This window comes from Scyliorhinus torazame, chromosome 6 (assembly GCF_047496885.1).
Source record: "Scyliorhinus torazame isolate Kashiwa2021f chromosome 6, sScyTor2.1, whole genome shotgun sequence".
Taxonomy (NCBI): Eukaryota; Metazoa; Chordata; class Chondrichthyes; order Carcharhiniformes; family Scyliorhinidae; genus Scyliorhinus; species Scyliorhinus torazame.
Window position 1 is genome coordinate 261,202,532 of NC_092712.1, and position 13,714 is coordinate 261,216,245.

At 42.9% G+C, this 13,714-nt stretch overlaps 1 protein-coding gene across 9 annotated transcripts in view; it reads right to left on the bottom strand.

Moving 5' to 3' along the window:
- Window positions 1–13,714, bottom strand: part of jarid2b (jumonji and AT-rich interaction domain containing 2b) — a 594,617-nt gene that overhangs the window by 39,948 nt on the left and 540,955 nt on the right. For 8 of the 9 annotated variants that reach the window (XR_011947850.1, XM_072509615.1, XM_072509616.1 and 5 more), the window contains 3 exons: window positions 10,085–10,190; window positions 3,085–3,267; window positions 2,431–2,561 (listed from right to left, as the gene is read on the bottom strand). Coding sequence is in view for 8 of the 9 variants with exons in the window: in XM_072509615.1 (XP_072365716.1) it covers window positions 2,431–2,561; window positions 3,085–3,267; window positions 10,085–10,190 (420 nt within the window). In the remaining variant the exon portion in view is untranslated. Of the gene's footprint in view, window positions 1–2,430; window positions 2,562–3,084; window positions 3,268–8,359; window positions 8,420–10,084; window positions 10,191–13,714 lie in introns of those variants that run through there. The other variant, XM_072509622.1, reaches the window with a different exon arrangement.

The window sequence follows — 13,714 nt, forward strand, 5'->3', positions numbered from 1 at the left end:
TGAAAAACACAGAAGGGTATGGCATGAATATTTGCAGAAAAGGTCACATCTGAATGTTAAGCAACTAAATCAAGAGCAAAAGATAGAAGATATGGAAAAAGGATTCATCTTGCATCGGAAATATAATGCAAAAGCTGCCCCATTTTTCATTGCAGGAGGAAATTGGCTCTACACATCAAACAAGACACGGAGGGCAAATTTCCGGACAGAATTTCCGGACAATGAAAATGCATCAGTAATAAGTGAGATGAAGATGTTTAAGCATGTCACTTGAAGCAGTGGATTTGGGTCAGTTCCTTGGTCATACAAAACTGGACTATTTTTGCAGTCATCAGGGCAGTCGCAAGAATGCCAAAATTTCAAAGGGGGCAACAATTTATATTGCATGTGAAAAGGGCACTGATTTGGGCAGCACAAGTGATCAGCACTGTGGCTTCACAGCACCAGGGTCCCAGGTTCGATACCCTGCTGGGTCACTGTCTGTGCGGAGTCTGCACGTTCTTCCCGTGTCTGCGTGGGTTTCCTCCGGGTGCTCCGGTCTCCTCCCACAGTCCAAAGATGTGCGGGTTAGGTAGAGTGGCCATGATAAATTGCCCTTAGTGACAAAAAAAGGTTAGGAGGGGTTACTGGGTTACAGGGCTTAAGTGGGTCGGTGCAGACTTGATGGGCCGAATGGCCTCCTTCTGCACTGTATGTTCTGTGTTCTATTGGGTGGCAAATTGACCTTTGGTCAAGGAGTTTCCATGAAGAATGCATCTTTTTAAAAAACAAATTTAGAGTACCCAATTCATTTTTTCCCAATTAAGGGGTAATTTAGCGTGGCCAATCCACCTACCCTGCACATCTTTTGGGTTGTGGGGGCGAAACCCACGCAAAAATGGCAGCACGGTGGCACAAGTAATGGCAGCACTGTAGCACAAGTGATTAGCACTGTGGCTTCACAGCGCCAGGGTCCCAAGTTCAATTCCCTGCTGGGTCACTCACTATCTGTGTGGAGTCTGCACTTTCTCCCCGTGTCTGCGTGGGTTTCCTCCCACAGTCCAAAGACGTGCAGGTTAGGTGGATTGGCCATGATAAATTGCCCTTAGTGACCAAAAAAGGTTAGGAGGGGTTATTGGGTTACAGGGATAGGGTGGAAGTCGGGGCTTAAGTGGCTCGGTGCAGACATGATGGACCGAATGGCCCCCTTCTGCACTGTATGTTCTATGTCTATGTCTAAACGGGGAGAATTGTGCAAACTCCACACGGACAGTAACCCAGAGCCGGGATCGAACCTGGGACCTCGGCGCCGTAAGGCAGCAATGCTAACCACTGTGCCACCATGCTGCCCTATGATGCAGCAGTGTTAACTACTGCTCCCTTCCATGAAGAATGCATGATAGTCCCCCACGCTTTAGTTTAATTTTTTTTAAGTGCAATATCTGGGCATGTTCCTTTTGACTGCAGAGGACAGTTCCCTGCATATGAATATATGTAGCTTCTAGTAAACCTACGAGACACATTGCGAGCCTGACTGATAATCTTAAATTGGTTCTTGGTGCAATATTTAGTACTTGTTCAGAAATGCTGTCCAATCAGACTCACGTCTAATGTTAGTGATAATGTTTTGAGTTTTGCTGTTTTGAGTTTTGCAATAATAGGCTGCTTGAGTACGGTCAGTATTCTGCCTATTGCGAACAGCCAAAGAGACTTGTTGTTTGATACAGTCCGTCCATCATTGGGATGTACAGCCCAAGTACCTGGCATTGCAATTTATTGGATTAGACAAAAATTACCCAACTCATTCACATTACCTTTTCTTCTTCTCTACTCTTAAGATCAATGGTTTGCCATTTTAAGAAGCAGTCACAAATATATAGAGCACTCCATAAAGTTATAGTCACAAACTATCAACAGTTTTCCTCAATTAATATTTTATTTTCTGAATAATGTGGCATCATCAATCAAACCCATGAAACCCAGCAAATCATTCGCCTCAATAACGTAACTTGTACTTTATGCACAATAAGGGATAAAATTAATGTGTAATTAGCGTATCATAGACAACTTTATTGTTCTTATGTGCTCTTAATAACAGATTCATTGTAGTGGAAAACCCCACTGACATTCGTGCTCCTGATCAGTGAAAGCAAGCTTGCTTTCTTACCTTAAAAGTTTTAACGAACTGGGGCAGCACGGTGGCAGTGATTAGTACTGTTGCCTGATGGCGCTGAGGACCCGGGTTTGATCCCGGCCCCGGATCACTGTCTGTGTGGAGTTTGTACATTCTTCCCGTGTCCGCGTGGGTCTCACCCCCACAACCCAAAAAGATGTGTAGGGTAGGTGAATTGGCCATGCTAAATTTCCCCGTAATTGGCAACAACAAAAAAGAATTGGATACTTATTTTTTTTTTTTTTTAAAAAGGTTTCAACTAACTGCACAAAATGTACCTGAGTTCTTTCAAAAGTGAAGAGATGTGGCTTAGTGTCGATCCACTTTCCCGTTTCGACTCTGCCGTTGCAATAAGGTAAAGTAGTTTTTCCATTGAAAATGCATTAGCAATGTATCGCCGTTTCAAGTCCTGTACAGGTACCAAACAAACTCTCTTTAGATGAGAAGAAAAAAAACCAGCACACCCAAGATATAAATAACGCATCTGCTGCAGTAAATGGTGACCTTCAAATGTCATTCTCTGGTGGAGATGAAAGAAGAAAGATGGTTCGACTTCCACATCAAACAGTTCAACATAATCACTTGCATTTTACTGTAGGAATCAGAACAACATACACCCGCCCCCCCACCAAACATACACACACAAGGCCATTGATGTACATCACATAGGATTAGGGCATATGACAACCTCACGGTCCCTTCCACAGTAGGGCTGGATGATGTCCACATTCTCTCACCAGGGTTAGGGCACTAATCAGGTCCATCACCCCTCATATAGGTGTGAGTCATGCCCACCATCCTCATGCGGTTGATGGTTTTGCCCAATAACCCTTAAAACGATTGGCTTTGCCCACCATTCCTTCGCACACATCACATCCATCTCAGCAGCACCAACAAAACACATTTAGAGATGATTTTATTTGGTTTGTTACCTTAGCAGCTTCATAGCCCATATTTAACCACTGGGTAGTTGCGAAATGCACAGCTTCTGATACACTGTAGCCACAGCACACTTTGGAGACAAAGGCCCCTGGGGAACACACAATAAATTGGCCACTCTGCTGTACAGTACGGCACACTTTGATCCCCTCCTTACACAGGACCTCTGGAGAAATCTAGCAAGACAAATATGAACCAGTTAAGGGTAGAAATACAGTCAAATCAAAATATGTTATCCTATAGTCATCAATGTCTTTTACTATAGAAAGGTATGAGTGTTAACTGAGAAAGTGAAATAACTCAATCCAGTTCATAAGTATGCCATTTTTGCATTATCCACTTGAAGTTCATGCACCATCTAACAGAAGTTCATCAGCTATACACTTAAACTCTTGCAAGGCCTGAAATATGAAGTAACATGCATAATTTTGATGTTTTAGGGTTAAAATGGCATTTGGTGTTGCACTCTGCTCACTATAATATTATTTTAAGCATATGGACCTAAAGTAGCCTATTCAGTGTAAAATCACTCCTTTCACTATGTGTGCAGTAGAAGCCATCTTAAAAGGGGTCTTCACGCAGTTGAAGTGCTGCCAAGATATCATGGCTTCTGATCGAAGTTCAGAACAGAGCTAATTCTCTGTTGCAAACTCAGTAATCCAAGTCTGAATCAATCATGCTCCAGTTACTTCAGAGCACCGATTGCCGAGTTGACCTGGCTCTCTAATGGAACCCGAAGAGAAAATCACTCAGCAAGTTTTTCAATAAAATATTCTGAAATGCAGTTTCAGAATTTAGTGTTCATTAAGCATAGGTTTAAAAAAAAATCATACCTAGCAGATGAATGAAATGAAAGCCGCCATAGTCCCAGATGACCAGAGACTGCTCTACTTCTGAGGGGGAGAGCTTTGGGTTGTGATTTAACCGGCGGTTCATCCATACCTCAGGTCAGGGGCAAGGTTGAGAAGGTGGGGCCTTCATGGATAACCTCAGCCTGTATGGGAATTGAACCTGCACTGTTGGTGTATCTCTGCATCACGAACCAGCCCTCCAGCCAACTGAGCTAACCAACCTCCATTTCTAGCAGTTAACAAACGTACAAGTAAAAAGGAATGTAAAACGGTTTAATTTTAGTGATGTGCACCAGTGGCAAAACACTTTGGCTAGTAAATGGTGGAAAAGTGATTTAAAATAGGGTAATACCGTAATAGATCAGAATGTGGATGTACTTTTGCTTCAGCTCTTTTGGGGGTTAGTCGGGAGTTGGATAAAGTACAAAAATCAAACAGCACACCTAAGCAAACTTGAGAAATCTATACAGGTAAAGTTTGTTTATTCAATATGGAGCATACAAACATTATATGGATTACACATCCCACCACACACCTCCTTACCCAAGCCCAGAGAACATAGATGTAGGCTGACAGAGTATAAGAACTGCTAGCTATGAGGAAAGATTCTGCTTTATTAATAATAATATAATCTTTATTATTGTCACAAGTAGGCTTTCATTAACACTGCAATGAAGTTGCTGTGAAAAGCCCCTAGTCGCCACACTCCAGCGCCTGTTCGGGTACACTGGGGGAGAATTCAGAATGTCCAAATTACCTAACAGCACGTCTTTCGGGACTTGTGGGAGGAAACTGGAGCACTCGGAGGAAACCTACACAGGGAGAACATGCAGACTCCGCACAGTCAGTGACACAAGCCGGGAATTGAACCTGGGACCCTGGAGCTGTGAAGCAACAGTGCTAACCACTGTGCTATCGTACCGCCTATTCTGAGATTTAGCCAGCTGCAACTATGCAGTCTACCAGCAAAGTCACTGGTAAACTGAACAGTTTACCTATTAGGAATTTGTCCTGCTGTTATCTGGAGTCAACATTATTTCTGGGTAATAGCTACACATCTTTAACAGGTGCATAGCACTGGACCCTCAGGTGGGGAAGTTCAATGAAGGCAGTGTAGGGGAGAGCCAAATGCAAAGTTAGTGGAAGGTGAAACAAATGAAACATTGCATGTGACACAAAATATTTTAATAGGGATTATGTAGTTGGAATAAAAGAGATTTGCTCATGTCCTCAATGTTCAAAACACTTTGCTGCCATCAATTGCTTTTCGGGTTTTGTTGATCAGGAACCCAGTGAAGCCCTCTGCTCTTCTTTCAATATTGCTATGAATCTTCTCCTTCTAACTGAACATGTAGGCAGCACGGTAGCATTGTGCATAGCACAATTGCTTCACAGCTCCAGGGTCGCAGGTTTGATTCCGGCTTGGGTCACTGTCTGTGCGGAGTCTGCACGTCCTCCCCGTATGTGCGTGGGTTTCCTCCGGGTGCTCTGGTTTCCTCCCACAGTCCAAAGATGTGCAGGTTATGTGGATTGGCCGTAATAAATTGCCCTTAGTGTCCAAAATTGCCCTTAGTGTTGGGTGGGGTTGCTGGGTTGTGGGGATAGGGTGGAGGTGTTGACCTTGGGTAGGGTGCTCTCTCCAGGAGCCAGTGCGGATTCGATGGGCCGAATGGCCTCCTTCTGCACTGTAAATTCTATGTTGCCATGTCTTGGTTTAGCGCCTCATTGAAAAGACAGTAGTTCCCTCAGTACTGCACTAAACTTTGTCTAGATTATATAGCAAATACTGAAATAGGCCATAAACCCATAATCGTTTGAACTGTTATTACTGAGCCGGTCTGATAAATGGATAATGAGTTGCAGAATGCTAAAAGTTCATAAAATTGTATGGATTCAAAGAACGGGGAAAGTTCGTTAGTTGACTGAAAAAAAAATTGTTTTTCTACATATTGTTATAGTCAGTCATACCTCCTTACATATTTGGATATTTGGACATTCTACAACATGCCTTGAATTTAACGGTTTATGGGGACCGGGCGGGGGTAGGGGGTATAACCAGGTATGGATGCACATGGACTGTATCATCTGTATGAGGTTTGGGGTTGTGCAGTTGCTAGTACATTTTCACTATTATTCATTCAACATTCAGATAAAATAAGAATAAACCGCAGCAGTGCTGCTGCTCTCAGACATCTGAAAAAAACTTAATGATTTAACAGAATTTATAGAAACAATGGGTCAACAGTCAGTGGCAAGGCCACGGCACTCACCATTGACTGCGCTTAAAACTGCAATTTCACCTTTTTGCACTGGGGCTTTAGGAACCTCCTGTCCCAGCTGAAGGATGCAGCCATCAGGGAAGAGAGCCACGTGGAGTAGTGACCAGGTGCAGAAACACCAAGGCCACGCCCCCTTTGAGGAACACCCCACAAGGTCCAGCAGGCTTTCAGTGTTGTGGCCAGGTTCTTAAAGTTCATAAGTATTTTTAAAATAAATTTAGAGTACACAATTATTATTTTTTTGTTGCAATTACGGGGCAATTTTAGCATGGTCAATCCACCTACATTGCCCATCTTTAGATTGTGGGGGTGAGACCCAGGCAGACACGGAAAGTGCAAACTCCACACCGACAGTGACCCAGGGCCAAGATCAAACCCGGGTCTTCAGTGCCGTGAGGCAGCAGTGGTAACCACTGTGCCACCGTGCTGCCCTGGCGAGAAAGCATTTTTAACCATTTTCCAATATATCAAGGTCTCTTGATCGCTTTTATAAGTTTGCTTAACTTTTACTATAAATTAAAATGGAAAAATCTCAACATTAATTGAAAAAGATCTTCAAGTGAAATGAGTGGCAAAATGCATTCTGGTTTGAGTGCATTGATTTTAATACAGGAGGAAATAGCAGTAGATAACGGCCACTTACAAGTGTGCTATGTGGATGAGTATATGGTTGGGATGGGGGTAGGGGGAGGGAGAGAGCTCGGTGTTAATGTAGTTGGAAATAAACTTGCTGGGTAAGTCATTCCCAATTCAGCTTCTGCTGTTGGTCCCTTTCAACTCAGGTCCTATGACTATGATTAGAGCACAAGTAGCCTGGAGTAAATTTCTGGCCAAGTTCAGGGCATCTAATCCAATTCTATGACGGCAGGGTCAATGTCAGAGACACCCACACAGAGGTCCGTGCAGCATATCACTTGCCAAGTAAGTATTGTACATGTGCGTAGGTCGGGTTTTCTTCTGGGTCCCAGCTTGCATCAGCAGCGAATATCTCAATGTTTGCATCTGATTCAATCTGAAGATCTGGGCCAATATTTACATCCCCATAGATAAAAACCAGTGGAAACAAAAGCTTTATTTTGTCTTTTCAAGTCTTCAAAGTAAAGGCTCAATATGCTAATATGTTCTTCATAAACTGTTGAAATCTCCTTCCTTTAAATATATCACCTGAATCCTTATTGGTATGGATGTGCACAAGCTAGTAATTTTAAAAGCCTCCAAAAACAAATTGCTACAAGACCCAACTCCAGAAAACTATAGTTTTCTGAAACCATATTATTTTTTAAACAAAGCCCATCATGCACTGGATTAACAGATCTACAGAATACGCCTCACAAGACTGCCAGGTTACATGGCTTCTAGATAAACAGCCAAGTACCAAGTCCCAGATGTCATAACTGTCTCAGGTCCTTTTGTTACATATTCTTTCTCCAAGACAGTTAAGAGCCAACCAGACTGCTTTATGCTCATATCAGAAATTGAGAGTGCGCAAAGAGGGAGAAATCAAGGGTCCTTGATCCTTGATCAAAACATCCTGCAGATGGAATCGGTTTTTTGCAAGAGGAGCACTGGCGGCTAACATCAATAGAAGTGACGGAAGCTGCAATCCCAATCTGCAAAGGTGGTGTTTTACTCTCGGACATTAACACATCCTTAATAACTTCTCAGGACAGCATATGAACAGGGAGATTCAATGGAAAAGTCCTTATGAACGGCTCTGCACTTGACACCATGAAATTGGCCAAGTCATCAAGGTCCGAATATACAGGTAATACTGCATCCGTATCCTAAGCCAAGCCTCAGTTACCATCTTTTCTACCCAGTAAAAGTGAGATAGTGCCCAGTTTGTAAGTGGATCCCATGAACAATGGGGCTCAATTTTAAAAGCAATTTTGAAACTTAGATAAGGAGGTAATGAGATGATCATAGAGATTTCCATATCCCAAAGATAAAGGAGTCAATTGAAAAAGGGAGAAGTGAAAATATAACTTGGTAATCAGTTAGGACTTTACTTTGCATCTAAACATGCTACACCCAACATGGGAATGCCTGATGGTGACATTGGGTAACTGAAATGAAAAGCGTCCTATTCTCTAGCGCTCACCTTGATGAGTATAAAATAAAAAAAAGAACCAGCTTACATTCATATAGCACTTTTCACACCCTCAGGACGTCCTAAAATGCTTCTCAGTCATGAATTGCTTTTGGAGTGTCGTCATTGTTGTTATGTAGGCAAATGAGACAGCCAATTAGCACACAGCAAGGTCCCAGAAACAAGACATAAATAGCAAGTTAATCCACTTTATTGGTCTTGGTTAATGGATAAATGCTAGCCAAAACACCAGGAAAACGCTCCTGTGCTTCAAATAGTGTCAAGGAACCTTTAATTCCACACAAGCAGGTTGACAGAATTCAGCTTAACATCTCATCTAAAAGATGGCATCTGTAACAATGTAGCATTCCCTCAGGACAGAGGCCACAGAAATGTAAGCGACTAGAATGACGATGCATTAGGGTCCTCATTCCAATGACTCCCAGATATGTAACTAATTTGTCGACTGATATGAAAATACTAATAGCTGCCTGCTTTTCTTCTTCCCCATATGTAGCGGCAGCAACTTAGTGTTTCTTCAAAATGAGAAATCAACAGGTAATGTAGAAGTGAAATCCACAATATAATAAAATAAACCAAATAGAGTGAATTTGATGGGCCCATTACTTTTTTCCAATTCGGACTTAATTCTGCAACAGGAGTGTGTTGCCTGTATACAAGTGCAGCTCCAACAAAACTCAGGAAGCTCAGTATCATTCAGGACAAAGCTGCCCACCTGATTGGTACCCATCCACCAATTTAAACATTCACTCTCTCCACCATTGACACATAGTGTGTCATTATACAAGATGCCATGCAACACACCAAAGCTCCTTCAGCAGAAGCTTCCAAACCTGCGACCTCCAACATCTAGAAGGGCAAGGGCAGCAGGCACATGAGAACACCACGACTTTGAGTTCCCACCAAGTCACATACCATCTGACTTGGAACTGTATCACCTTTCCCACACTGTCATTGGATCAAAATCCTGAGATACCCATTCTAACAACATTGTGGGGATACATACATTAGATGGACTGCAACAGTTCAGAAGACAGGTCACCATCACCTTCTCGAGCACAATTGGGGATGGGCAAAAAATGCTGGTCTAGCCAGCAATATCCAGATAGATCGCTTGAAAGAATAAAGTCCAATTCAGCCATGATTGATAGGGCTGATGTCACATTTCTCTAATACATGAAAAATAGCAAATCCATAAGCACCTATTACAGAGTTTAGAAATTTAGAAGGAAAGGCACTAAGAGTGTTGATACTTAAAGATCTGAACACTAGCACATACATTATCACACTTCCATCTCTGTTCAGGAGAATGCTTCCATCTCATCAGTATGTGGTATCATTAGCAGTAATCTTTAGGTTTTTATATTGCTAAATAACGATGCACTTCAACTATTCAGATGTCCATGCATGTCTCGGAATGAAATAACATCCGAAGAGACTTCATTTTTGTAGTTAAACCTTATTTTATCACCCATAGCCCTCCTCTTCCATTGCCTATACCTTGATCACAGAGTAATATGTGCAACCTACCAGACATCACCAAATTCACTCCTTCCTTAGTTTTGAACGGAGAGGGGTGGGCACAGAAAAAAAAAATCCTTGTTGTTCCCTTCCCCATGCCACCTATTTAATGTGGCAAAAGCTGGGGAAAAGATAGAACCTGGACCAATGATTCACACCAATATGTCCCAGATACAAGGGTTGCAGTCGTTAGCCATCTTAATCTCATGTATACACAAAGTTTTGTTCTTACCATTATATTACTTTCAAGCATGTCCAGCCCTGACGTGCCATTAGCTTGCAGCAGGGTATGCACAACTTCATCAAGTTTGCTCTTCTCCTCAGCAGGAATACAATACCTGGAGAAAGGAAGATAGCTGAAAATGTCACAGTCCGAAGCTTGCAGGCAACAGGACATAAATGGCACCATTTCCTATTCTGGACTGTAGCTTGTGATGGTGCAGGGATGACTTTTTCCAGAGCAGCACACCAGCAGTCCCATTGCACCTATGCAACCTGTGGAAAATTTTACACACACACATGACAAATAACAACTAGCCCAGAGTTCCCAAAAAGACAAGTCTCCCAACTGTACACAGGCAATAAAGGAATTGTCACACAGCTTGACTTTTATCCTTGCGTTTTCCTCCCCAACACACACACAGTCTTTTTCAAAGGCCAAAAAAATTTATAGTCTCTCAACATATATTCATTAAACAGCTACTACATAATTACAGAATGCTCCAGAAGACAGACCTCCATTGGTCTCTGTCCACACATCTGTGGGGAAATACTCACCATCATAGTTACAGTACAAGAATATTCTCTGCGGAAGTATGGTCTCCGCACCAGCATTACAACATTCACTGCAGCTCTGTGATTTATAAAAATATGTTTCTTTGCTTAGCTTCATTCCAGATTAACTCTTCCCCTTTCATCATAGTGCAGCTGGAGTATTTTGTTCAATATTCACCACCAGATGGCCTCAGTTCATGTATAATTGAGCAAAGAAGGGCCTATATTAAACCCCTGATCTGCAGAGTTACCCATCACATCTGGGGCTGTGGGAAGTGCATACTGTCCTCAGGGATCGAAAAAGGGATGGGGGGGGGGGGGAAACAAGAGAATCCCACACGGTTCTCACTTTTAATTGCTAATTAATGTAGGGCAAGAATATAGTTGGCTTGAGCTGCAATATTGGTAGAAACAGATAATAAAGGTAATGGATAGGTTGAGAAGGTACTGAAAAGGCTTATTACGCTCAATGGAGAAGTACATGGTCCAAATGGACCTGCATCCCGTTTCCAAGGCAAGTGTGGGTGGAGATAGTTGCAGAGCTTGCCATCAGCATCAACATCAGTGATGGGTCAGGTTTGAGAAACAATCATCAGGGAAAATGTAAACAGGCACTTGGAGAGATCGGAGTTACTTAAAGCAGAAATTTGTAAAACTCAGATCATGTTTGACTAATCAAATTACATTTTTTGATGAAGTAACAGAGGAGGTTGATGAAGCGAATGAAGTGAATGTGTCTATATGGACTTTAAGTATTTGACAAAGTTACCACATAAAAAGCTGTTCACAGAATTGAGGCTCATTGGACTGGATAATTGGTTTCAGGAGAGATAATAGAGTCATGTTAATGGTTGTTTTTCAGATTATTGGATGGTAGACAATGGTGTTTCCCAATGGCCCATGCGAGGACCACTGCCTTTTGTGGCATATATAAACATGAATGTTGGAATAGAGAGTAAAATTACAAAATTTGTTGGTGGTACCGAACTCAGTGGTGTGTTAAACAGTGAAAATGATACCAATTGACTACAATAGGATATAGATAGGGTCGGGCAGCACAGTGGGTTAGCCCTGCTGCCTCACGGCGCCGAGGTTCCAGGTTCGATCCAAGCTCTGGGTCACTGTCCGTGTGGAGTTTGCACATTCTCCCCGTGTTTGCGTGGGTTTCACCCCCACAAACCAAAGATGTGCAGGCTAGGTGGATTGGCCACACTAAATTGCCCCTTAATTGGAAAAAATGAATTGGGTACTCTTAATTTACATTAAAAAAAGGATATAGATAGGCTAGTAAATAGTCAGGCAAGCAACAGATGGAATTTAATGCAGAGAAGTGAGAGGTGATGCAGAAGAGAGACACAATATAGACTGACTCTTCACAGTTCTAAAGAGCATTCATGTGCACAGATCCTTGAAGGTGGTCGGACATATTGAGAGTAGTTCACAAAGCATATAGGAATCGGATTTCATAAATAGAGGTACTGAGTACAAGAGCAGGGAATTTATGCTGAATCTTTAGTTGTGGCCTAACCTGAACTTTACAGATTATTACATCCAGTTCTGGTCACTACACTGTAGGAGGGTCCTAGATGAGAAATTTAAATTTGTTAAAATGTTTTTAAAATTCTTTCACAGGAAGGCAAGGCCAGCTTCTATTGCTCATCCCGAACTGCCCTCAAGAAGTTGGTGGTGAACTGCCTTCTTGAACTGCTGCAGTCCATGTGGTATAGGCACACCCATAGTGCTGTTAGGGAGGGAATTCTAGGATTTTGAGCCAGGGACCGAGAAGGAAGGGCAAAATATTTCAAGTCAAGATGTTGTGTGGCTTGGAGGGAAACCTGCAGCTGATGGTGTTCCCATGAACCTGTTGCCCTCATCCTTCGACGACATAGTGGTCACGGGTTTAGAAGGTGCTGTCGAAGGAGCCTTGTTGAGTTGTGCAGGGAATGTTGTGGATGGTACACACAGCTGCCAGTGTGCATCGGTGGTGGAGGGATTCCTTTAAGATCGTGACTGGGGTGTCAACCAAGCGGGCAGCTTTGTCCTGGATGGTATCAAGTTTCTTGATTGTTGTTGGAGCTGCACTCATCCAGGCAAGTGGAGAGTATTCGATCACACTCCTGGAATTGTCTCTTGTAAATTATGCGCAGGCTTTGAGTCGACGGGAGGTGAATTACTCTCTGCAGAATTTCCAGCTTCTGACCTGCTCTTGTAACCACAGTATCTATATGCCTGGGTCGGTTTCTAGTCAATGGTAACCCCGGGAATGTTAATAGTGGCAAATTCAGCAATGATACTGCCATTGAATGTCATGGGGAAATAGTTACATTCTCTCTTGTTGCAGATTGTCATTGCCTGATACTTGTGTGGCACAAATGGTATTTGCCACTTATCAGCCCAAGCCTGAATATTGTTCAGTTCTTGCTTCTTATGGACACTGCTTGCTTCAGTAGCTGAGTCCCCGCAAATAGTATTGACTTTGAACACCCCCACTTCCGACTTATGATGGAGGAAGGTCATTGATGAAACAGCTGAAGGTGGTTGGGCCGAGGAAATGACCCCGAGGAACTCCTGCAGTGCTGTTCAGGGGTGGAGATGATCGAGGGCGGCACGTGATACAGTGGTTAGCACTGGGACTGCGGCGCTGAGGACCCAGGTTCGAATCCCAGCCCTGGGTCACTGTCCATGTGGAGTTTGCACATTCTCCCCATGTCGCGTGGGTTTCACCCCCACAACCCAAAAGATGTGCTGGTTAGGTGGATTGGCCACGCTAAATTGTCCCTTAATTGGAAAAAGAAAAAAAAAAGGGATGTAGATGATCAACCACCAGTGACCACAATCTTTGTTTTAGGAAAGACTCCAACCAGTGAGTTTTTCACTTCATTCACACGGACTTCAATTTAGTTAGGCTCCTTCATGCTATACGAGGATAAACACTGCCTTGATGTCAAGGGAAGTCACTACCATTTCTGAAGTTCAGTACTTTTGTCCATGTTTAGACCAAGGCTGTAATAAGGCCAGGAGCTGAGTGGTCCTAGCACAACCCAGGCTGCACATCAGTGAGGCTACTGCTGATAATGATGATGATCAA